Source organism: Haemorhous mexicanus, chromosome 22 (assembly GCF_027477595.1).
Source record: "Haemorhous mexicanus isolate bHaeMex1 chromosome 22, bHaeMex1.pri, whole genome shotgun sequence".
In the NCBI taxonomy this organism is placed as follows: domain Eukaryota; kingdom Metazoa; phylum Chordata; class Aves; order Passeriformes; family Fringillidae; genus Haemorhous; species Haemorhous mexicanus.
Window position 1 is genome coordinate 308,221 of NC_082362.1, and position 25,983 is coordinate 334,203.

Genomic DNA, 25,983 nt, shown 5'->3' on the forward strand with positions numbered 1-25,983 from the left:
TGGACCCCTCCCAAGAGCGTCTTTACCTGGGAGCTGCATCATCCCTAGGGAGTTCCCTTGGGCCCTGCTTGGATAGGAATGATTCTGTCAGCTCTGGAGCCACAGCTGTATCCTGAAACAGATGTATCCTGAAACAAATGCTAATTGTTCCAGTTAAGGACAGAACTTGGATACTTATCAGCACATAGTACCAGCCCTAATGATTTTCCCAGGATGGCTGGGAATGGGGGCAGTGGAGCTGGGGAAGGCTCCTGCTGCTGGCGTCTGCCCCGAGAGGGGAGATTTGTGTCTATGCTACCTTCAGGGAAAGGGAAAACATGGCTTGGGCTCCCCTGGGCTTTCATAACAGCTCTTTGAAAGATGGAGCAGAGGTGTGGAGGTCCCCAGGGACCCCAGTGCCCCATAGCAGTAGTGCAAGACCTGGCCTAGTGTCGTTTCCCCCGCCCCCACCTCCCCCAGCTGTGATTGGCTGTCTTAGGGCATCCCCAAAGTAGCTGGGGCCAGGGCTGAGAAAGCACAACCCCAGAGGCAGCCCCAGCCTGAGATATTCCCAGCTGGGCTGAGTACATTGAGTGAGGACACCGGGGGCTGCAAGGCCCTGCAAAACCACCTAAAAATGGCAAACAACTGAACTCAGAGCTTGTTTGGGCTGTGGGTGCCCTTCAAGGAATTCAGACAAGATGAAAGCAGAATTGTTTCCCCTGGATCCCCAAGGCTGAGCCAGGTTGAATGCTCTGTATGTGATATCATCCTCACTGCTTCTGCAGCTCACAGAATTTTCAAAGGCATTTTCTCAAAGCTGAAGGAAAAAACCTTAGGGAAGCTGCAAAGTCATGAAGAGCAGCAACACAAGATGGCAATATGGGGGTCCAGTTGCACCCAATGCCCTCAAACCCACCCAAGAGAGAGCAAGCTTCCAAAACCTGACAGATGCTGGAAACGCTTTCAGCACATCATGGGAATCCCTGGGGCTGGGTCCCAACTCTGCTAGAGGGGTTTGCACCTGGAAACACCAGCTGAGGGCACTGGGAGCCCCTGTTCTGCTTGGGGGTATCCCCTTGGTGAGCACGTTTCTGGGGAGCTGAGGTACCCCAAATCACCCTGTAAGCAACAGCCGCTTTCTCCATTACCCAGCCAGCAGTGCCAGCACACTGGGGAAGAAAGGAATTTCTGTGTAAATCCCATTTACTGTTGGGTTTCTCACTTCCCACCCAGTAGACAATCCCAGCCCTCAGAGCAGTGCTGCATGAAGGGGCGGTTTAATGTATTTTTGGAATGAGAGGAAAAAAAAAAGCCCACTCTGAAAAGAGCCTCTTTCAGCTAATAATGAAGTGAATATTATATTAAGAGTGAAAACATATTCAGGGGAACTTAGAGAGGGAGACAGAAAACCTTTTCATAACACCCTGGCCACAAACACAACTGCCTATTAAACGGGCTTCGCTATCTGCCTGGTGCCAACACAAACGAGGGGCCAGGAGCGGAGCACGGAGCTGGCATGTTCTGTGCCCCACTGGGCTTGCCTGCAGCTGGCAGCATAAAGGGGTTTCTGCTTCCATGACTTCCAGGGCCAGCCATTAGAACACAAAGATCTGAGTCCCTTGTTCTTACCTGGAGGAATGGGTGCTCAGTGAGGCAAGGGACTCCGGTGCCATGGGGGTCCTTGGTCCTCGTCCCATCCCAGGGGTTCCAGTGCCATGGGAGTTCCTGGTTCTTGTCCCAGCCCAGAACAGGGTGCCCAGTGACTCAAGGGGCTCTAGAAGAAGCCCAGGGAGTCCTCTGCACCTATACCAACCCAGGGGATGAGATCCAGTGCCACAGGGACCCTTGGTCCCTGCCTGCAGCCTCCTCTCTGCCCTGTCAACAGCACAGGAGCCGGAGCCCCCAAGTCCCCCCCCAAGATCAGCAGGATTACTCCTGGCCCAGGGGAGGGTACTGAGCACCCACCCAGACTGAGCTGATAGGACCAGCATCCTCACGTATGCCAGGGAGGTTTGGGGAGATGCTGCCATTTCCCACCGCAGCACCTTGTGCCTTGGAGGTAACCTGTGACCAGCCTGCATCACAAGAGGAGGTGCCAGCCACAACATGGAGCACCTTCCAGCACTCCTATTTCACATGCCCTGGATGTCTCAGCACAAGTTTAGCACAGCCATTTCATGTGTTTTGGCTGCCTGCCAGCAGTCTCAGCTCACCCTTGCTCCTGGCTGAGCACAGCCCACACCATAGGGGCCACAAGGACACCCACCCACACTCTCCAGGTTTCTGCACCAGCTGCCAGTGGAGGGAACAGGCATGGAGTGGGATTTCACTGCCCTTATGTGTTCTTGGGAGTCAGTGGTGTGCAGAGGAGGACAACATGATGGGAGATGCTCAGGTGACACACAGGGGCTGTGATTCACACTTCAAAGAGGCCTTATCTTTGCAGCCCAAGGAGCTGCTGGATTGATGGGTTGAGGGTGCAGGACAACTCAGGTTTGGGTAAACAGTCATGCCAGGAAAACTTCACCTGAGATCAGATAATCTTGGAATTGAACAAACCCAGCACAGCTGCAGAGCTGCAGGTTGACATTTGATAAGCCCAAACTGAAAATACAAGACCACTGTTAAGCTGGGACCAACCTTTGGAAAGGCTTCTCCAGGGAACACATTGAAGATGTTTGTCAAAAACTATTTCATGGAGGGGGGGGAAAGGGAGGCATTTTGGCCAAAATTTAAAATTTCAGTAGGAAACTTTTCTCTGATTAGGTGTTTTTTGACTACTATCATGAAAGTGTGGCTGTCTGTAGAGATTTTTGCCTCTTTTGCTCAAGGACTAGTATTTCTGCTTTAATGTCAAGTCAGGATCCGAACACACCTCTGATTTTGCCCAGAGGCTAAGAGATTGTATTTCTTCCTTTAATAACAAAAAAGAAGGAAGGAAGGGAGAAAGGAAGGGAGAAAGGAAGGGAAGAAAAAAATGAAAAAAAAAAAGGAAAAAAAAAAGTAGTTTTTGGACATAATTTGGTAAAGAAAAATGCACTTCAGCAAGATCTACCTCATCATGGGAAGTCTCCAACAGCAACAAACTGCCTATCAACCTGCCTGTCAACAGACTCTGGGTGAAGTACAATTAACCTACATGGCCTGGGTGGCAGGGAAGGGTGGCTGCTGCTCCTGCAGTGTGCGCTGCTGGCAGCAGGACTGGAGTGGATCTTCCAGAGGCTTGGAAAGCTTCTCACTGTGCCACAGTAGTCACACCACTCCTACACTTCAGATTTAGCAGATGAAACATCTTCCTCAATGGGCTCTGTCCCCACAGTTTGGGGTCCAGGATATCCTGCCTTTCCAAGGGCATTGGTGGACAGGGATGTGCAAAGTCTCCACTTATGATGGATCCAGCTGCCCACAAGGCAGTTTGACCCAAGGGCTGGCAGGGAAGTGCTAGCACGGCCCTTGTCAGGGAACTCCTGGGAGGCACAGCTGTCCCATTCTGGACAACTTGCTGTGTTTATATCTTCAGAACTATCTTATCCCAGGAAGCACAAAGTTCTCTGCTTCTTGTAGGAAAGGGGCATCAACTCCCACTCAGAGTTCCTACGAAATTTATGCAGAGAAAGACAGAGATCCAGATTTAAAGGCTCTCAGAAAGGAGTCCTAAATACTGCTGGGAAGGAGGCATTGCCATCTAGTGTCAGGCTAGGAAAGGGCTCAGGGACACATTGGCCCTGCAGCAGGAGCTGAACTGGATAATCCCAGTGGGTCCCTTCAGTTTAGGATATTCCATACTTCTACAATTCTCCTCTTAGTGCCACCCCAACCTCTACTGACTGGAGATATGGTTTTAGACCCTTCTGGGAAAGAGCAAGGCCAAGAAGATGGACAGACAAGGCCACCTGTGATGCATGCATGGCTGAGGAAGTCAGAATCATGGAATGGTTTGGGTTGGGAGGGACCTTAAAGCTCATCTTGTTCCACCCCCCTGCCATGGGCAGAGACACCTTTCACTAGACCAGGATGCTCTTAGCCCCATCCAACCTGACCTTGGACACTTTCAGGGATCCAGAAGGAACCACAGCTGCTCTGGGCACCCTGTGCCAGGGCCTCAATGTTCACAGGGAAGAATTTCTTCCCACTATCCCATCTAACCCTGCCCTCTATCAGCACGAAGCCATTCCTCCTTGTCTTGTTACTCCAGCCCCTTGTCCAAAGTCCTTCTCCATCTCTCTTGGAGCCTCTTTACACAGAGGAACAGGCTCTAAGGTCTTCCTGGAGCCTTCTCCAGGTGAACACCCCCAGTTCTGCCAGCCTGGCTCCAGAGCAGAGGGACTGCAGCTCTTAGAGCATCTCTGACTCTGCATTTATTCAATCCCAGCCACAGCCCCATGTGAGCACACAGAGTTCTGGAGTTTGCTCCAAAGCTGGTATTATTCAGCAATTTTAGATCTAGCATCAACATTCACAGGAACGTTAAGCCAAAACAAAGAGTACAACAACCAATCGCACACGAAGGGAGCCAGCTCTACAGACCCCATTCCAAATTCCAGCTCCTTTCAGGCAATAATCACTCTTGCAATCACTTTTATTTGTGCAATAAATTGGCACAAGTCCTGCCAGTTTTAGTGTTCAGGTTGGTTTATTTCCTCAGAACAAAAATACCAAACATATTTTTTAAGAACAACCTGTGTAAATAGAAAACTTCATGGCATCCTCCTCCCATTTACAAATTCCCTGAAAGATGCCTGGCATCTATTGGCAAGAGGCAGGACGTCAGGAAAGAGTTTTCTTCAAACAGTGTGTATGGGAGAAGAGAAGGAATTTACATAGACCCATTCCTCTCTCCAACAGCACAGATTTAATTATTCTGGAAACTGCCTCAAAACATAGAAACAAACCAAACTTCAGGAAAATCAGGTTGTGTATAAACCCTGAACCTTCACTTCAGTCTCTTGAAGTAAGTGCTCCTGCCCCTTTTCCCAAAACTTGTATGTGATGCTGAGATCTCCATGTGCCAAAAGGTGGACAGCTGCAACAGTCCTAGGATGACAAAGTATCACAGTCAGTGCTTCCCCAGCATCACCTGCAGTTTATTGAATTTCAGCCCTCAATGATTCATGGTTACCAGCACACACCTCCAGTGGCCCTGAAATAAACACCTAGAATTCCACAGATTAGCACAAGTGGAACAAACACAGTGAAATCCCCTTAAAATCCATTCAACTTCCTCATGAAAGACCTGGAGAAAACAGAGGATTAAGCGACAAGAACTAAAAACCAGCCAGGCCTCCTCAGGGAAACCCCCAGAGCACTCCTTGGGCCACCTCCGTTCCTACACAGGGTCATCCATTCTTCCCATCGCTTGCATTTTTCCTGGTCCTGGGAAACTGAAGCCTGGATACTTACTCTGCCTTTGGAAGAAAGGGGAATCTTGTATGACACACAGGAATTTCTCCTCAACCCAGATTTCTATTGTTTCTCCCCGTATTTCCCTGCTCCCAGCCCCTTCCTGCTGCAGGACAGGAGCACTGGAAGGCTTGGCCATCTTGCTGCATCCCAGCAATGGATCACAGAGCACCCCCAGCACTTTGTGCAACTGTTTACCTTACCCCATCACTCACAGTTGGGTCCTTGACAGTCTTGAAGCCCTGACAAGGGAAATGACAGCAAAACCTCTTTATTTCATCTCGGCCTCCACCCATACCTCCCCTTCTTTAGGGTAACCAGAAGGAAATCCGTATCTTGGTGCAGCATCAGCTTGGCCTGTGTAACAACCAGGACTATTTTTAACTGGTGATTGCTTCCTCCTCAGCTCTAAATTTGAAAGGGGAACCTCTCTGATTACTGATCAGGACTTGGCTCACCTACCTCACCCTCTAATGGCTTCACTGACCTTGTTGCCAAAAGCTCACCTGCTCCTCCAGGGCCTCTCCCACGTGGGCTTTCCCTCTGCTTCTGCAGAAGCAGCACCTTCCCCTCCCTGGTCCTCAGACAGAATCAGCACCTTCCCCTGTGTCTGGTACCACAGGTCACATCCTGCTGTTCTTAATGTAGCTGCAAGTGGCTCCTCTCAAATACCAACACAGAAAAACTCCTACTGGAAGTATTTTCCCAATTTGTGAGCACAAAAGACACCAAAATACTGTTGGAACATAAGTCTTGTCCCTCTCTCATCCATAGGATTACCAGCAGAAGGAAAAATAGAATAAATGAAAACCCAAGAAAATCCTTAGAAACCTTTCCCCAGAACAACCCAGTATCTCTCTCCTACAGAAGCTCTGAGTATCAAAGGATCCCATCCAAAAGGTGCATGACCTGCTCATAGCTCAGGAATACCAGGAGCCCAAACCCATTTTTATACTCTTCCAGCATCTGTATGCCACCACAGCTGACTCAGCCAGCTCAGCTGCAGTGGCCATTTCAGCACATGTAAATCAAATTACTGGTAGCAAAATAGGAAAGCCTGTTCCTTAGAGAATTTTGAGTTACAGGCTGCTAACCAGGAGGCAAAAAACCCCCCAGGAACTGTGAGGAAAATAGCTTCTTTACAGACTAAACAAGGAGAACATGAAGCATCACATGATGCTCAAAATCCACACCTCATTCATTATACATCCTTGAGAGGCACCACAGAACCACAGGATAACTGGGGCTTTGAGGAACATCAAGACTCTCCAGCCCACCCTTTAATGACTCATCTCCCTCTGATGACCGTGAAGCAGCGGGATCATCAGTCCATGGGCTGAGAGCCACACAGAACCCATGACCAAGGGTCACACTGCCAGAAAACTGGGTCTGAGTCAGCACAATGTGCCTCTTACAAGGGTTGTCCCCAATTTAGAGTTAAGGATAATAAAAGCACCAATGAGCTGAGGAACTTTTAATACACAGGACCAAGACTTCCAGCCTACCACAAACTGGAAGTTAGTGCACTCACCAAATCCCATGCTACAGCCTTGTTTAACCGGCCCCCTCGGACTGCCAAACCTTCCAAAACTTTGGGGGTACACGAGGTTCCTGACACACAAGATATCAGTTGTCAGTCCAGGCTGGCAGCACTTTCCAGGAGAAGGGGGAAAGGAAGTCCATAAAGAAGGAAAATGACTGAAGGACACTTCAGCTGATCTCCTCTTTGAAAATGAATCAGAGAGAGGAACACTTAAATAATTTCTCCAGTTCACAGCAGAAAGTTCTTTCAACCAGAAGAAGGAAAGAAAGGCTTCAAGTGGGAAAGAGGAATCCTTATTTTTGATGTGCTAGTGCTCTCTGCATTGTTAAACTAAAGCACTCTTGCTCCTCCTAAAATACAACTGACTTCCACTCTGCTCCTTGTCAGTCTAACCCCAACCCCACACAGCAGTTCCTTCACATGTTCCCAAGAGGAAACCTTCAAAACTGATCACTGGGTGGTCCCACCAGATGTTAGCTGGGGTTTGGGGTGTCTAATTTGGAACGAGCCTACAGCTAACTAAGGCTTCTTGTACATCAGGAAAAGAAAGGATCAGACCAAGAGGTTTTTGGTTTCATGGCTGCTATTTGAAGTAATAAAGTCTTTACATGCAGCTAATTAAAAAAACATTCAAACTGAAATCCTAAAGCCATTTCAGGGACTGTTTGATCATTTTAATCTCTTTCATTTCCACCAAATGGCTCCACAATCAGAAGAGAAGTGGAGGGGAATCACAGGACCCTGTAGACACAGCAGCTGGATAGGGTTCAACACCAGTGCTGCTCCTGGATGGAGAGCAGCACACTCCAACCAGAGCCCTGCTCCAAGGTTTGTTTCCTTCACTACAGCAGGCAGGCAGCAACTCAGCCATGAAATCCAGCAAGGCACATTCATATTTCAAAGGTCACACACAAGCCTGTTGGTCTCTGCTATTTTAACTCATCCTTTCAAAGTGCAAAGCTGATCATCAATTCATAGGGAGCAACACACTAGGTCACGGGTCATTTATAATCATAATTATGATATAATTATATCACCTTTACCCTGCATTAAAGCCACAATTAAGAGTTAATGCTTAACTAAGACTCTATTATTTGTTTAAGCTGATTTTCTGCATAAAAAACTGCAGGTGCATCTTTCCCAGCTCCCCCTTTTCTGCCTCCATCTCTAGAAGGGCTGTAGGGAGGCACCAAACACAGCAAATAAAGTTCCTGTCAAAACATGAGGAAACTGGAAAACTCAGAATTGTGCACTTAAACATTGCTCCTGCCAGTTCAGCCCTCACTGCCCCCATGCCTTGAGGCAGTAGCTCCCAGAGTGTTGCACTGGGACAACCCTCAGTGAAAAGAATGCTCCTCAAGGCAAGAAATCAGGTTGATGATGGCAATCTGGAAAGCTTTCCCATCTCAGAAAATATACCTCAAAGGATATTCAGAGAAATGCACCCTCCTCTCTTAGGGGAAACAGAACATCTCTTCAATGCTTCTGTTCAGATCTAAATGGGATTCACAACTGAGCATGGAGAAGAGAGGAAGGGAAGTTGTGACTCAGTAGCCAGAAGGATAAAGCACATCCTAACACAGCTCCACTTGAGCCTGCCTGGGAAAGCAGATGTTATGTGCACACATCGGCAAAGAGCCAAAACCGTGAACAGCAACTGCCTGAGAAGGGCTCTTCACTCAGAGCCTGACCAGTCCCACAGGCACTGACACTCTGGAGAAAAACCACTGCGACCAGGAGGGAACAGTCTCATGGACTCCACAAAGGGTTCCTGACACTGCAGTGCTCTGGAGTGCTGAGATGAAATTCCAGCAACATCAGGGTGTTCTCAGCAGCTGATAACATTATGTGCTGGGCAATCCACCCTGACACCAGGAAAGGAACAGCTATTTACAACACCAGCCTGTCCAGCTATTTACAACACCAGCCTGTCCTGATTTATCTGGGCATGAGGCATTGCGATCCCAGGGAGCTTTCTCTGAGCAGGTGACATGCCTTAGGGAGAAAACTCCCCAGTTAGGGACCATTGATATGCTCTCTGTAGAAGCGGCTCTACAGTCAGCCATGCCCTCCTCTTTTCTCTGTAAGTGCTCTTTAGGGATGTCCAGCTGTGAGGACTTCAAGCAGCCACTCCAATGGTTGAGGTGGCTGTGGATATATTCTCAGAGCATGGCAGCACACAAGCACAGACACTCACCCTTCCCACATCCAAAGTCAGAGCCCCATCACAGATGCCTAAATCCACAGATGAAAGTGGAAGGAACAGATATGCTGCTCCTCTTTTCTAGAGCCAAGCCACATAAATGTCAACTGCCATCTCAAGATCTGCACTTACACACATTTTTTCCTCAGGACTTTTTTTCCAAGTCAATTTACCAAGATGATCAGCTCTGCAAAAGATCCACAGTGAGTTCCAAGAGCTGCATGTATGCTAGAGAGACACTCTGCGGCAGCAGGAATTCTCCAGAGGGCTGTAACAAGTCTTGACTCCAAAGGCCCTGAATGCTGATGACATGCACTACCATCTCGAACCTAAAGTGATGGCAGGAAGAGCTGTGAAGTCTGCTTAGATCTGGGATAAGACAAGAATACATAAAGCAAAAACCAAGAACATAAAGCAGAACTCCTCCCCAAGCACACCTTTAAAAAAAAAAAAACAACAAAACCCAAACCCTTAAAACAGCACCCAGCCAAAGCAACAAAAGTTCTTGTTCAGAGAGCAAGAGGTCCCATGTAAAATAATGAAGCTACAGGGGCTAGCTTCTTAGCTGGATAGCTGGTTTTCCTTAGGGTAAGCGCCTCAGGCAAGCAGTCTCAAGGTCAGATACTTAAGCTCTCTGGAGGCTGGGGTGCCCTAGGCTAGATTGCGGCAGAGCCATGGCCCCTAGCAAGCTTAGTGATTGTCAGCTCTTAGTGATATCAGCTCTTTTATGGTTTCAGCTCTTAGCTTGCTCGTAGGGGCTGTGGCTGGCCGTGGCTTCTGGAAGACGGACGAAGAAGAGAGAGGGAAGGCGGCTTCAGAGTGTTCTACGATGGTTTATTCTGAGGGTCTCGCGAAGGGTCTTGAAGCTGCTCTTCCAAAGAAATGGGCCAAGATAGCCTCTTTTATAGGGCTAGGGGGGATTGAAAACTGACCAGTTGTAAGGGTTAGGGACACTAGCCTGTGGGGTCATAGAGAGATAAGCAGGCCTGGAGGACCAGAGTGAGGACTCCTGGTTCAATTCCTATGACTCAGCAAATACCTGTCTCTAAACATCCCTCCACAGAGCCGTAGCCGGCCTTGCATCTGCTACAGTCCCATAAGAGGGACGATTATGGGAAGGTGAAAGAAGTGATGAACTCTTCAACACACACTTCTGACTCAGGAAGGACTTCACCCAGTAAGTGAGGGCTGAAACTGATCCTCAGAGCAGCTCCCAGTCCTTCAAGTGCTCAGATAACCTCTATGACAATAATGATCAGCATTCTATGGAATCAACAGCCCCTGACAGAGCAGGGTGGGCTGCACAAGAGGCACATTAAGGTCATGTCTATCCTTACTTTTGAAGCTCTGCAGAAATTCTTGAGCTCTGCAAACCAACTCTCAACAGTGCCAAGACACTCCCTGCATCTGAAGCAAAAAGACTTTCCAAAAGCTCATTCCCTAAATATGGAGCCCTTGGGGGAACTTCCTGGTGCTGACAGCCAAAACCATCACCTGCTTGCAAAGTGCTGCTGCTGCTGTGTCAGACACAGCTGCTAGTGCCCAGTTGCTGCTCCAGCAGGGATGCAACCCCAATTCCATCAGGGGCTCTGTGCTGCTGATGATGGAAAAGACACTCCAATATGGAGCAGCTGAGGGATCTGGAAAGGGGCTCAGCCTGGAGAAAAGGAGGCTGGGGGGGGGGTGGGGGCCTTCTCACTCTACACAGCTAACTGATAGGAGGGGCAGCCAGGTGGGGGATGAGCTCTGCCCCCAGGGACCAAGGGACAGGACAAGAGGGAAGAGCCTCAAGCTCTGCCAGGGAAGGCTTAGTTTAGATATTCTTGAAATTTTTTTCACAGGATGGTTGGTCAGGCACTGACACAACTGCCCAGGCCAGTAGTGTGTCCATCCCTGGAGGGGTTTAAGAGATGTGTGGATGTGACACTTGGGGACATGGGTTAGTGGTGGCCTTGGCAGTGCTGGGGGAACAGAAGGACTCTGTGATCTTAGAGGGCTTTTCCAACCTTAACAACTCTGTGATTCAGTGATTCCAGGCACAAGTGAACAAGGGGGAACAAGGCTTAGGAGCTCACAAGCAGATGAGTGTTTTTTAAAACCATAATGAACACTTTTGAGGGCCCTCAGCACTCATCACATTAACCTCAGCTGCTCCTGTATCATCACAGCTACTGCAATGTCCAATTAGAGCATTTAAAACTCTGCTCAAGTTTATTGGTGTTTCACTGCTCAGTAGAGCATAGAGCTGGCAGGTCTCAGGACTCAGACTAGCACCAACACCCTCTCATAACCAGGAGAGCACTTCCCCTGAAGGGTATCTGGACAGTAATAAGCATCCACAATAATTTAAAATTCCTGGATTAAAGACTAAGAAAAACAGGACAAAGACATCTCTTCTGTTAGTTCAAACGGAAAGTCTGGAGCCTCCAAAACAGCAGGACTGGTGCCCAGACAGAGCACAACTCGAGGAGAGAAAGGAGGCCTGAAAAATTATAAGTCAGAGAAAAACTTAGGATAATCATGTGCCTCCTTGCTGCAGGAAGTGAAGGTTAGTGACTCTGAGTGCTCTGCAAAGCTAAAACGTCATAAAGAAATTCCTATCTTACACGTAGCCAAGATTGTTTAAACTCCACCTGCATGATAAACCAGCTGTTATCATGGGAATGGAAAGAGCCCAGCACCTTTTTCATGTTCTACTGATTTGTAACACCACAGTATTTTATATTAGAGCTGCTGGCAAAGTCTCTGAGAAGTAACACCTCACACAGGGATATCCCTTGGGGTCTCAGCCTGGCCCTCCCAGGACCAGTGCCAGGTGACCCTTAACAGGCAGGAGCTGGAGGAGAACAGAATCACAGAAGGTTGGATAAACCCTCTAAGACCAAATCCAACTATCAATCCAGCACCACCACGTTCACCGCTAAACCATATCCTGAAGTCCTACATCCAAGCATTTTTTGAACACTTTTGGAAGGGTGACTCCACTACTGCTCTGGGCAGTCTATTCCAACGCTTTACAACCCTTTCCATGAAATTTGCCCAAATATCCAATCTAAATCTGGTACAACTTGAGGCTGTTTCCCCTTGTCCTGTCACTTATCACCTGAGAGCAGAGCCCAACCCCACCTGGCCCCAACTCCTGTCAGCAAAGTTTCCTTTCAGCACTGCTGCCAGGAATCTGCTCCTACCTCACCAGGGAGCCTCATGTTTGAGCACAAAAGGAAGGCTTTAGGCACTTCCTAAATCAGAGAGAACAGCTGAGGGCCCATCCTTGGATACTTCACCACAGCCTTGAAGGACAGGCACAGTGGGACACTGGGATATTGCACAGGTCTCTGTCCTTTCCATTTCACATCACCTTGTGGCTTCTAAGTCCTGGCCAGTCCTCCCAGTCTGGGCAAAGGCAGCCCTAGTGCATCCAGACCCATGTCCAGTATGTCCCCTAGGAAAGCATATCAGGGATCCCTAAAACCAGGCGCCACAGTAATTTCTTCAGTTTCCAGAAGAGATCAGAGCCCAGGACCCTTCCAGAGAGGTATCACAGGTACTACTGTAGGCAGGAACTACAGAAATCCTCAGAAAAAAGTGCAAGATGCTAGAAGAGGAGAGAGTTGGAAGGAAAACAAAACCCCCAACTCAACAATCTCCTTAAAGCCTTTCTCCTTCCTTTGCTTAACAAGGAGAATGCTTAATTAAGTCCTCCTTCAAGCCTTCCCCCTCACCTGGCAAGGCTCAAGAGAAAGCAGAGACTTAACAATTTCCTCGGCAGCACAGGACACCTCAGTGGGACAGGAATTTGCATACTCTAAAGGAGCAGTGAATCACTGGTTCTCTGTTGTTCAGCCGCAGTGGGGAGGGACAAAATCAGCAGGAGGTACATTTCAGCTCTGCTCAGGAATAAGAGAGAGCAGGAGGGGAAGAAGCAAGTTGCTGTTTATTCCAAATCTGGAGCTTTCCCAAGGCAGGAGCTTGACTGTGTTATGCACAGACTTCTCAGTTTATTTGCAAGTCTCCTGCAGCTTAGCAGGTCAATTCAACTGGCAACTGCTGCTGATTTTAAGCTCAATTATAGCCCCTTCTACCTGGCGACACAGCCTCAGTTCTGCAGCCAATTCTCACCCATTAATGCCTCCAGAATTGATAGAACTTGCCATTCATGGCAATCACCAGTTTGACCTCAAAGTTACTGTTTGCTGTCATAATTTCAGTCTTGTTTGTTTTCACTGGAACATCTCCTTGTGTGTTCCCAATTCCTGGGACCACTTCTCCTGTGTTCTGAGCTGAAATACATATCAGAGACAAGCTTTCAACTCTGGCTCACCTATACCAAAAATAAGAGTGCAGAGACTCATCCTCCTGGGACAGAACTATCACCAAGGACCCTCTACTAGAATCCAGACATTCCCAGGGAAGTTGTCCACAGTCCTCATGATTTAGTTCTCTTATGAGAGTCCACAGCAGCACAACAATGGGAAAGTTCTTTTTTTTTCCTCATGGGTCTTTCAATCAAAACACAACAAAAAGCTCCAAAAAGCCAGAGGCCTTAGCCCACCATTCTGCAGTTTACCAAGGGGGACTTCAAGCTCTGCACATCCCAGGAAACTAGGCTCTACATACCTGCACCACACAAAGTGAACAGAGACAGGTAAACAAACCAAACCCTCAGAGGGGCCAGCTTGAGACCCAAGAGATTTAGAAGGAAATGCAGCAGGATGGATTTAAAGAGGAGTTTGTGCTTCTGTCTCCCTCTGAGTACTTCTGAATTCCCCTAAGAAGCACCACAAGCAGCCTTGCATGTGGCCAAAGGGAAGATCTATTCTTTCCTGAAATTCCATTGAAAAGGCAGGAAATGTGTTTGGAGCAAGATGTTTGTGGCAATTGGAAGAACTGGGCTCTACAGCTGGCAGGGGATACAGAAATCATGGAATAGTTTGGGTTGAAACGGACCTTAAAACCCATTGGTTTCACTCTCTGCCATGTACAGGGGCACTTTCCACTAGACCAGGGTGCTCATAGCCACATCTAGCCTGGCGTTGAACACTTCCAGACATGGCACAGCTCCAGTGTCTCTGGGAAACCTGTGCCAGGCTCTCACCACCCTCACAGGAAAGAATTTCCTCCCTGTATCGAATCTGAATCTTCCCTCTTAAAGCCCTTAAAGCTTAACGTCATTCTCCCTTGTCCTATCACTACAAAATCTCGCAAAAATATCAGGCAGAAGGAAGATGCTCAGGTGCACCCAAGTTTGAGTGTCATTATACAAAACAGCTCTGGATTATTCAGAACAGAGAAATGAACTTTGTTCCTGGAACACCGCAAAGGTTCAGCAAAGGCACAGCAGTCTCAGATTGGAAAGAGCTCTGAAACAAGGGATGGATGCAGCAATGTTCAGGAGGGAAGAGATACTATAACTACAGCTCTGAGCCATTCAGGAGCTGGACCACAGGTCAGCTCAGTGCTCCACAAGCACCTGTCAGCTAGTATATAGGGAGATTTTCTATAACTTTTGTGATTCCACTGGTCCATTAACCACGGACTGCAGACAGCATTCCCAGCCCATTGCCTCACTTGGTCTAAGAGAATAGATGAAGCTGGCCTGCCAAACTGCCCCAGTACAGCCTGTACCCTAAACTTAACTGGTACAACACTGTTGGAAAACACTAAAGAATGTTCTGCCTCAATTCTGACCAGTTCCCAGTGTCTTTGATAGGGAGCAGGAGCTCCTGCTGGAACTGCTTTGCTCCTCTCTGAATGTATAATGAAGTTTTAAAGCAGCAGCTCAACCTTCAGCTCACACTGGGCCCTGCAGGAACCTCCTCCAGCAAAGGACTTCTTTTGCCATGAAAGAACAGTCGATTTTTGTTTGGGTCTCAGTGATTTATGTTCATCTGGGAGACAGTTTCCTTTTAATACTGCAACAAAAATCAACTTCAAGGAAGCTTGGAAATATTTTTGACAGCTACCCATCAGCTGTGTAAGGCAGGAGAACTCCACACACAGAAGTCACTGGATAAACTGGCTGATAAGCAGTTCAGCCCAGCACTTAAGCTTGCCTACTGGAGAGATTCTGCCCTTTTCCTTTGTACTTCTCAGTCTCCTCTAACCAAAATCACTGGTTTTATTCACACCAGATGTGTGGAAATCAGCATCTTCACAAGATGCTTTTTGGGAAAAAAATAGCCACACAATCTTCCCACGGGAGGACCTGTCTGGTGCCTCAGCAGATCACCACAATCACCCTGACATCCACCACAAACCAGGCCCAGGTGATCCCAGACCCCCACAAGAGCTTCCCAGGTCAGACACAACCAGGGATGAAACCCAAGATCCTATATGCTTCCAAACTGCAACTTCCTGAAATGCAGCAAGTGGAAAATCAGAGCCTCTTGCCAAGTCTAGAGCCACAGACTTTCTGCACAAGACCTCATCAGTCTTACATCTCCTTTCAGAGCTTCTTTCCTGGGGGCAGGCACCTGCTAACACACTTAGTAAATCTCATCCCAAACCCAGGGCAGGATGATTTGTGCTCTGAGGTCACATGCCAAGCTTGGACCAGAGCACAGGGGCAGCAGGAAGGGTAAAGGCTCCACAAGGAGTCATGTCCAGTCAGGAGAAGGTTGTGTTCCTTTAGGAAGCAGCGTTCAATCCAACCTCTTCCTCAAATACTGCCTTAGCTTCCTCACAAGCCCAAAGAGACAGCCTTAAAACACCAGAGCTGATGGAAAGGCTGCCAATATTCATTTTCTGCTAGCAAAGAGGTACTACCTGTATTGCAGGAGAGACAACAACAGCAAACTGATGGCCCTGAGCTGGGGATGGTTCATGACAGAAGGATTTTGTCATTTTCCAGAATTCTTTTCCTAAGGTTTCCCCCAAAACAACAGACCAGAAAAGATTTCTGCTCCTGCTTGCACCCTCCTGAAGATTTTGAGGAAAAAAAGAAGGATCAAAGAGCCTTTGTGCATTTATAAACCTGTCAATTTTGCTAGAAGATTTAAGGCCTTAAAGAGCCCAAAACATCTACTTGAAATTTTCTATCCAAACAGACTTCTTCTAATACTTAAAAAAAAACCCCAGAAATAAAATATTTAGATTTTTCTGAAGTGAGGCATTCCAACAGCTCCAGACAGAAGTGCTGGAGGGGAGGAGGAAATCCAGTTCTTAAGTTTGACAGGAACTTTTCTTTTTTTTTTCTCCCCTTTCTTTTAACTGGCAGAGAAACAAGACTACAGAGCTATTTTAGCCCCTGGCTCTTACTAGGAATAGCTGGGATGAGCAGCACAGGAAACAACAAACCAAATTTACTCAACTACTGCCAGTTCCAGGTCCCTGTCCCACACATGCTTTGCCTCACACGAAAGATTTTTCAAGGTGATGATGTAGCAGTATTCCACCCCACCATCCTGCCCTTCCTCTCCACACACTCCCACCACTTTCCATTTTGCCTCCAAAAGTCTACCCCGCAGAAGAGAAGCAGGTTCCCCACCTGAGAACAATACAGGCATGACATGTTTTGGGAGAGTTCAGCCCTTTTTAAAACCTGGTTACCTTGATTTCTTCTCAGCCGTAAGAATTGAGAGGGTCAAACATCTGGCAGCACATTTCTTTCTCCATTTCCATGTACTCCTTGTAGTATCTGCAAAGTAGAGCACAGGATGGTGTCAGGGGCTGGAGACTGTCTGTGCCACCCTCAGTGTCACAACCTGAAAATAATGTTATTTTCTGGATACAAATAAATTAACATAATGGAAAATTGTGCTGGCAGAGGAGACACAGCTCCTCCAAGCCCTTCTTTCTGGAATGTCAGGGAAAGAGAGCTGGAAATTTCATGCCTCACCTCCAGACCTTGGATCTCTGCTCTGCTAGGGACTAATTAGATCATTTGCCTTCTGTGAGACAAGTGCTCTCTACAGTAGTTCTGGAAACACAGGACAGTGCAGAGGAATCCCACCTGTGTGCTGTGGGATACTTTTGTGTGTCTTTATGCAAGCTCTTTTAGCACCCGGGAAACACTGTCTGACTACCATACAGTAGGATATCTACCATGAATTTAAGATCTGGGCACAGGATGGGAAGGAGACGGCGGGGATTTGTGTCTGGACTAAGTGGATGACAAGCAAATGAATCCTCCTCTGTTCTCTCTTCCTTGCCTGTGTGACAGGATGGCAAAAGCTTTGCAGTCTGCTCCATTTGAACTTCTCCAAGCACAGCATCCTCTGTCTCTGTGCTCTCACCTCACCGGTAAGGAATTCCTGAGCTGCAGGCTGACTCAGTTTGGGAACACTGTTCCAGGGATCAGTGACTGCCCACGAGTTCAGCTTTCCTGCATCTGCTGCCATATAAGGCCAAAAGCAAAGGGTTTTGTGCAACACACTAGAACCAACCCCAGTGAGAGGCTGGCTCAGGTTCTCTCAGCCCCAGCCCTCAGCAGCCTTGGAGCCCAGAACCTCAGAGGGTATGAAATCCCAGCACAAGAGATCTCTCCTAGTAAGTCTCACACAGAAGTTGCTGACCAAGGATGCCCACATGTAGCTGGCACATTCTCACACCTATGACAACAGGAAATCCAAGAGTGCTTGTTTGGAGGAACAGATTAATGCCAGATATTAGAAGAACACAAATTCATTCTGGTTTTGATGCAATGCAAGCCTTCCAGTAGAATTCCAAATCCAGGAGCAGAATTTGTACCAAATGCACCACAGCTGGTACCAGACACATTCTACATACCTCTCACCCTGGATTCTGCCTGTTGGTCACCAGGGGGTTTTGCCAAGAACCTGTTTCAGCAGTAAACAGATGCACTCCAAAGCTTTGTTTTAGACAGCAAAAGGGAGCTTGCTGATTACCACAAAAACATTGCTTTTAACAAAGTATAAATGTACTCAGTAAGGAAGTGAAAAGCCACTGAGAATAAGATTTTGATTCATATTCCATTTCTGAAGCATTTGTCAGATCACACTACAAGTTCTCAGGCAAGGGCAGGCTGGCAACATTACATATCTAGCCAGAGGTAAGGCCTCATTAACAACACCCAGTAACACTTGTTTCATCTCTTTCACACTAATTCCACTCTTTCTCACAGGGAAAGACCTCTCCTGCAGTGCTGCCTCCAGCACCAGAAACACATACAGCTGCTGGAGCAAGTCCAGAGGAGGCCATGGAAATGCTCCAAAGGCTGGAGCCCCTCTGCTCTGAAGTCAGGCTGGAAGAGCAAGAGTGTTCACCTGGAAAGAACTCCAGGAAAACCTCAGAATCCCCTCCTCTGCCTAAAGGGGCTCCAGGAGAGCTGGAGATGGACTTTGGACAAGGACAAGAGGAAATGGCTTCCTGCTGCCAGAGGGCAAGGTTAGATGGGATACTGGGAAGAAATTCTTCCCCGTGAGAGTGGGGAGGCCCTGGCACAGGTTGCCCAGAGAGGATGTGGCTGCCCCATCCCTGAAGTGTTAAAGGCCAGGTTGGAGAGGGCTTAGAACACCCTGGTATGGTGAAAAGAGTCTTTGCCCAGGACAGCGGAATGAGCTTTAGGGTCCCTTCCAACCCAAACCATTGCACAGTTAAAAGCAAAAGTACACCAGTTTTAACAGGCAGCAAAGCAGGAACTCCAGGACAAGAGCGGTTTAAGGTGCACTCAATTCTGACACACGGACACTCACTGAACGTGCTGCCCTCTACAGAGCTGGAGCTGACAAAGGCAGAAATGCCTTGTTGCTTCCCAGCCAAACCACCTAAACACCATTAGCAAAATTTCTCTTTTATCTACCAACATATTTCAAATAAATCTAAGTGAATAAATGAGGCTTCTAGAATCAGGCCTTCTAGCACTATACAAGTACTAGCCTCCAAGAGCAGCCAGCCAGTTCTAGTTTAGAACTCCCCACCCTCAGTGGAGGATTTGGTAGCTCCATACCCAGTGGGAGATCAGGATGAATACAAGAGATCAATTTAAAATTTCCAGACCAGTAGCTAATACTACCTTCAAGCTCTCTGTGCTTTGGAAGTAACAGTACAAACTTGCAGACTTGGTGTTATGACAGACTATTAAAGGCAACATGAATACACAGGACAGAACAGCCCTCCACCAACATATCCCCTGGCAAAAGGCACCCAGCCCACCAGACTGGCTTTTCCAGCAGCACCAACCACTCTTTTTAGGTGTTACTACTGCCTTTCTGCAAGTGCCTGGCACTGACATACAGAAGAGGGCTCGTATTCAAGGGCTGCATTGTGAGCTCCAGAGCTGAGGACAGCATCGCTCCTGCCTCAGTAAACAGTGCCAGGAGGACAGCACACACTTTTGGGAAAAAGCTAATGCTTTTGGCAGTTTCAAAGGAAGAGCATCATGAGGGCATAAACAAGCATTAGTCATGTTTTGGTGGGGTGGGGGCATGACTAAAAGCAGGCAGGATAGTCTTGAACTCAGCCTGTGAGGTAAGGGAGAGCTCATCTTAAGGGCTGTTTATTTATTATCTCCAAGATGGCAAGAAATTCACTGTTAATGAATATTAGTATTGTGCATTGAAGCACGTGCAGCTGCTGAAAATAACCAACACATCTTATAGGGAATGAAAATCATACTTATTGAGAACATTACCAGCTGGATCATCAGCCAACTGTATTTCACTGGATTTGAGGTATTTTAGTAGCCCCCACATCCCTGTCCTCACCCTGATCTGCTCACAGGTCAGGAAACATACATCTCACCAAAGAAATACATGGAAAGGGTGGGTGCTCTGAGCTCCTCCCTTGCAGCTTCTGTGTCTAAGAAATGTTTCAAGCTGTTTTCTCCACATGCATTTTCCCAAGTCACTTATTAACCCAATAGTTTGGGGCTTTTTAAATTATTTTAAGTATTTTTGAATGGGTATTACAGCCTGTCCAAACACTCTCTCTTCCCCAGGTATAGAAAGGAGGGCTCTCACCTTGCTAACTTCTTCAGCTCATTGTTGATATCACGGTTGAAGGGCTGGATACACTGAGCTCTGGCCAGGAAATCCCGGGATTTGCTGTACTCCTTCATGTAGAGACAAGCCTGTCATGGAAGGAAGCAAGATGAATCACAAGATACAAAATACAGACCCACTGCCCTTCTTCAGGCCTTGTGCCAAAACAAGCTTTCCTGCAACAGAGAAAAGTAATTCAGGAACACTCCAGGAAAAGCTCCATTTGACACATTTCCAGAGAGCCAGACAGGCCGGGATGTTCCATCATGATTTATTTGCCCACCTGGCCACACCTGAACAGTGCTTTGGCATTTCCTTGGTCCATCTCCAAGGCCAACTCCCCATACTTCAAAGCTCGGTCAGCACGTTCCAGTTTGAGGTAAGTGAGTGAGAGATTCAGGAACAGCAGCAGTTTGGAAGCGTTGATCTGGCTCTGCTCTGCCTTACTGGAAGAGCTGCAACCCAGGATGGAGAGCGCCTGAGCAGAGAGGGAAAATCAGCCAGTGCACAACAAATCCATCATGGAAAGTGAGAAATCCATCTCATCCAACAGCTACACCCATATTTCTGTTCACCTAGGTCACTAAAATGTAGTAACAATCAAAACTCTAAATACAGAGAATGGCATTCTCAGCAGGACCAGTCACGCTGACCATATGACCACAGGTTTAGAAACTTACCATGGAAAGCAGAAGAATCAAAAAAAAGGGACCCAGGACTCAGATTTAATATGGATATCTTACAGGATAAATATGAATATCTACAGGGAAGAAGGCAAGTCAAATTACTTTTGTTTCAAAAATCCAAACAAAAGCAACTTTGAATCATCTCTACCTCTGAAAAAGTAGTAGATGCCTTCCAGTTTGAGAATAACTGAGCATTTACCCTGCTGGGAGAGGGAGCTGAAGAGGCTCAGACTGGGAAAAAGAATTAGGAGGATCACCTTCTCACTCTCTACAATTCCTGGACAAGAAGGTGAAGCCAGATGGGGGTCAAACTGCCCCCAGGTAGCTGGACAAGACAAACAGCCTCAAGTTGCAGCACAGGAGGTTCAGTTTGGATACTGGGGAAAATTTCTCACTGAAAGTGTTGAGCAGCCCTGGCACAGATGCTATTCAGGGCAGTGGTGGAATCCCCACCCCTGGAGGGATTTAACAGCCCTGTGGATTTGGCACTTGTGGACATGGATTAGTGGTGGCCTTGGCAGTGCTGGGGAACAGTTGGACTTGGTGGTGTCAGAGAGCATTTCCAGGAAAATGATTCTGTGATTATTCCTTCATTTACCACTGCTGCTCACACAAAACCAGGTGTGCAAGCCCTATTCTGAAGCAACAAACTATGCCTGGAAAAATACCATAAAGTTATTTGATCTCTAACCTGTATCTGTTGTGGTGAGCTAAAATAATCTCTTTTTCCACAGCTTTCCCAAAGCACACCCCACATTATCCTGGTGCCATACCCTCTTGTATCTGTCTTTGGCAATCTTGAAGCGCTGTTTATAGAAGAAGTAGTTGCCAAACTCTCTCTCTGTGGCTGCCACTTTCAACACCTTTTCTAAAGGAAGTCTATCCCGCTGTTCCTGTGCGAAAAAATATCTGAATTTCAGTTCAAACTACAGAAAAGAGGCAGAGAACTCAGACAGGACAGTCCTGAACAGCCCCCTCCTATTCACAGAGCAGAAACCAGGTCCTTACCCAGGCCAGGCCACCACCACGTGATATCTCCCCAGCCAGGCTGAAACATTACAGTGTTCTTGTGCTGATTATTCCACTAAAGAGGTCAGGAAGCTCCCCAGGCCTAAAGTTGGACTGAAAATAAGCAGGAATGTGTTCTTAAAACCTGCCCAACTCCTTCAGCACACAGCTGAGTTAACACAAATGCTGCCACTGGCACAAAGCTGCTCGAAATGTTCCGTTGCTCTAATTGCTCTCAGGCCAGCTCTGGGACAGCCCAACACTCCTAAAGACACCAAACAGCAAAACAAAAATCCCAACAATCATTAAAAAAAAAAAAATGGAGGGACGGGTTTTCTTCTGTGTCTCCAAGTTGGAACCAGCTCATAGAGAGAGGTCAGTCAGTCAAAATGGGTGGGCAAGGAGGGAGCACAACAAGTGTGGTTTGCTCACAGGGCTCTGGGGGAAAATTTACCTGTGCAGGGGCTGGAGGGGCTCCCCCATTAGCTTCTGCCTCCACTCACTGACCCACAACCACAGCCCAAAGCACTTGACATGAAAAGGCGAATTAACAATAGCGCTGTGACTCACCAGGAAGGAAAAAAGAGAGCACTTGGGAGAGGAGCCAAGAGGCAGAGACAAAGGGTGGGGGCTGGTGGGGCACTAGGACACTGAGACTGAAGAGGATTGTTACAGTCAGCTCCTTACTGTTCCTTAAAGAAATTCCTGGAAGTTGGTGCCCTCTAGTGCAACCATGAGGTTTCTGGTAAAACTAAAAATAAATGGGAGCCATTCCACTGACTCCATCCAGCACAGAGGAGCAAACAAAGGCAGGTCCTGCCTTCTCCCTCTGCCTGGGAGGGCAAACAGAGAGACACAAAGGGCAGGCATGTGGATCAGAGAAGAGCTGGGAGCCCAGGGACTAGATACTTGCACCAGCATTCACGTGAACACATGTAACACACAAGCCACAGTAACTGTGAGACAGGACAATGATGGTTCACCATCCAGATTTCAGTCTCAAGCCTTATTAAAGGAACTCACATAAGTCAACTCAAAGAAGGCGTCACACTCCTCTGAGTCTATGAAGTCCAACACCTCCACCTTGAAGAGGACCGTGGTGTTTGGGGGTATGGAGGGAGGACAGCCCCGCTGGCCGTAGGCGTATTCCGGAGTGAGGACAAAGAGCGCAGCCTCTCCTTTGGTCATGGACAGCAGCCCGATCTCCAGTCCCCACAGGGTGATGTCTGTCACAACGAGGGGTGGGACAGGTGAGGTTCAGGAACACCAACACCCACACACACCAAACAATGATTTCTCCTTAAGCCTGAAGGAAAAAAAAATCCCTGGGAGCTCCTGTCTCAGCAACTACAACGGCCAGTTGGTCCAGAAGGGATTATGAGGGGTACTGCTGCTGTGGGACTGAGCACATGGCATTGCAAATCCAGAGTGGGATGAATTGGAAGGGGCTTTAGAGATCATCCAGTCCAAGCACTGCCACAGTCAGGGACACCTTCCACTAGACCAGCATGCTAAAAGGCCTGTCCAACCTGGAAAACATCATCTCCTCTCAAGAGATTTAAAACTACCTGAGGGCAGCCTCCCTACCACTCCCAGGCAGAGGGTGAGCAGGTCCAGATTCCATCTCCCATGTGAACCAGGAGTATTTTGGACTCCATGAACAAGTGTTAAAAGGTTTCAAACAACCTAAAGACACCAAACAGCATTTAAACTGAAATGCCTTAATACAACCCCAGGGCCCAAAACGCCTTAATACAATCCCAAGCCCCAGGACAAAGTTTGTGGCTCAAACCTACCTTTTCCAAGTTTCATCAGCCTTGGATACTTGCTATTCCCATTTGAACAGAAGAGCTTATTCCAATTTCCTAGGTACCCAGAGTACTTCACTGTACAGCCCAAAGCGAGGAGTGGGAAGAAAGGAAAAACAAGAGGTTGATTTCACATCCCATAACAGCAACATCAGGAGCACACCAGGAACTGTAATCACCCAGTTATCCTGCTTCTCCTTTTCCACTCTCCTATACAACAGCAGAGGCAGCAAAAACCTTTCTGTTTTACACCAAAAATCTGGTCACATCCAAGCAGCCAACTGCTGTGTGTTTTAGCATCATTCCCAGAAAAAGCAGCTGCTTCACAGTTCTGATCTATTTAAGAGATATGATTTCGCACTTTTAAGAATTGGAAACTTAAGCCGAGCAAATTAAAATGCCCCAGTTATATGCAGAAATATTTTAAAAGAATTCCCTAACCAAAGCCGGAGCTTTGGAAAGAGGAACAAGAGAGAAAATGTACCCCTACCCGAAACTCTGCATCTGTAACTCCAGATCTGTCTCAGAAAATACACTGTAATGGGCCTCTCTTGACACAGCACCAGGGCCCTGCACTTCAGGAACTGCTTCCAACTTCAGACTTCTCTGTGAGCACAGGTGGGCCCTAGAAATCCTTCATTCCTCAAGGTCAAGATGCCTTTTCATTTAATGTGTCTGCCACAGGAAGTTAAAGAGGGTATCCCAAATGTTAAAACACTGATAAGGAGAGAAGACAGTCTCTGAAACAGAGACACACCACAGTATAATATCAGCACTCTAAAGTCCTTGTTGTGGTCTTTGCCAGCCACCAGCATGTCAACAGTAGAGCCTTGGGGGATTTTTCCCAACAGGCTCTGCCCTGTTTCCCTCAGCACCTGCTTCAGGTCCAGCCACACAGACCAAACCTCACACGGAGACACACGTGACAGAGATGAGCACCAGATCCTCACTCCAGCCCACACTTCCATGGATTTTCACATTCTTAGTCCTGCTGAACACAGGCTAAACAAAACAATTCCTATTTAAAAGCTGCTCAGGAGATGGCTACTGGTGCCTGAACTACCAGTGAATTCAGGCACAACATTAAGGCAGAGCACCCTGAACCCACCCGGGCAGCCAGGCCGAGCTCAGGCAACCTCACTCCAGGACACCAGTCCTGGAGAGACTGAGAGAATCATGGAATGGTTTGGGTTGAAAAGGACCTCGAAGATCATCCAGTCCAACCTCCTGCCCATGAGCAGGGACACCTTCCATTAGAGCTGATTGCTTCAGCATGGCCTTGAACATTCCCAGGAACGGGGCAACCACAGCTTCCTTGGGCAACCTGTGCCAGAGTTGGGACACCCCTAACAGGAGTGTCCGGCCCTGGCCACGGGACCTCTCAAGGCCCACAGGAGGCTCCGGAGGCCCAGACCCGGCTCTACCTGCCACGGAGGCGGATGGGGGCACGGGCTGCCCGGTGCCGGGGCGCAGCTGCTCCTTGCGCACCCCTCCATCGCCGGTCAGGTCCTGCAGGGGTTGGAGAGACTCCGAGGCCAGAGACAAAGAGGGTGTCGAGGCCAGGGTCGGTGCTGGGGTCAGCGTCAGAGCCCACGTCGGAGTCGAAGCCGGGTCCGGGTCTCGCCCCCCGGCCCCGAGCCCCTCCCAGCAGGCGTCGCCCGCCATCATGGCCACGCCACCAACCTCCGTCGTCCAAGCCTGGCGCCCCCAGCCAATCACGCTCCGAGCAGCGGCCCCGGCCCAACTCGCGGCTTTAGAGCCACGCGGGAATGGACACGCGGCTGCGCAGGACCAACGGAAGGCGGAACGGCACGGAGCGCCGCGGTGCACGCTGGGGGATGTAGTCCGCGTGTGCACTGCCTTCTGCATTTCGTTAGCACAAAAACGCCAAACCAACACAAAACTCAACAACCAAAACCAAACCCCACAAAAACACATCAAAAACCCCAACCAAACAACTACAGGAAAAAAAACAAACAAAAACCCCCAAAACCCGAAACCACAACCCAATCACAAAAAAAACCCCAAACCAAAGGGAAAAAAAAACCCAACAAAACCACCCCCACCAACCAACCAACCAACCAACCAATTAAACAAACAAACACACACACACACACACACACAAAACCAAAAACCAAACCAAAACAAAAACCACCCCCCCAAAACCAAAAGCAAACAAAACCCACAACAAAACAACAAACAAAAAACCCCAACCAACCAAAAACCACCAGAGGCAAAAAATCCAAACTGGTTTGGAGCAAGTTGGTAAGTTTGGCCTTCTTCAGGCACTTGAAATTGTATAAATGCAAAACTAATGAGAATGCAAAATAACTGCAGAAAGAAACCCACATTCTTGAGAATTTTTGAGATCACTACAAAAGAACATAAACCCAAGTTTTTTATTCACAGAAGG

The 25,983-nt window shown here is 47.9% G+C and overlaps 1 protein-coding gene across 2 annotated transcripts; it reads right to left on the minus strand.

Moving 5' to 3' along the window:
• Positions 1–4,596: 4,596 nt before the first annotated feature.
• Positions 4,597–25,350, minus strand: FKBP6 (FKBP prolyl isomerase family member 6 (inactive)). 2 transcript variants are annotated; one of them, XM_059865869.1, is made up of 8 exons: positions 24,995–25,349; positions 23,559–23,648; positions 22,786–22,988; positions 21,528–21,647; positions 20,352–20,546; positions 20,048–20,157; positions 16,677–16,764; positions 4,597–5,016 (listed from the first exon to the last, which is right to left on the minus strand). In XM_059865869.1, the coding sequence occupies exons 1-7, from the start codon at positions 25,236–25,238 to the stop codon at positions 16,689–16,691; spliced, it is 1,038 nt and encodes a 345-aa protein (XP_059721852.1). In that variant the 5' UTR covers positions 25,239–25,349; the 3' UTR covers positions 4,597–5,016; positions 16,677–16,688. The 2 variants fall into 2 exon arrangements, with proteins under 2 accessions (XP_059721852.1, XP_059721853.1); XM_059865870.1 differs by lacking the exon at positions 21,528–21,647 and having other exon boundaries at positions 24,995–25,350.
• Between the last annotated feature and the right edge of the window lie 633 nt (positions 25,351–25,983).

Coding starts and splice junctions, on each gene's coding strand:
- FKBP6 (XM_059865869.1), bottom strand. CDS start 25,238: ATGATGGCGGGCGACGCCTGCTGGGAGGGGCTCGGGGCCGGGGGGCGA. Junction 22,989..23,558: donor GCTGATGAAACTTGGAAAAG/GTAGGTTTGAGC, acceptor TCGTTGTGACAG/ACATCACCCTGTGGGGACTG. Junction 16,765..20,047: donor GAGCTGAAGAAGTTAGCAAG/GTGAGAGCCCTC, acceptor TCTACTTTGCAG/ATACTACAAGGAGTACATGG.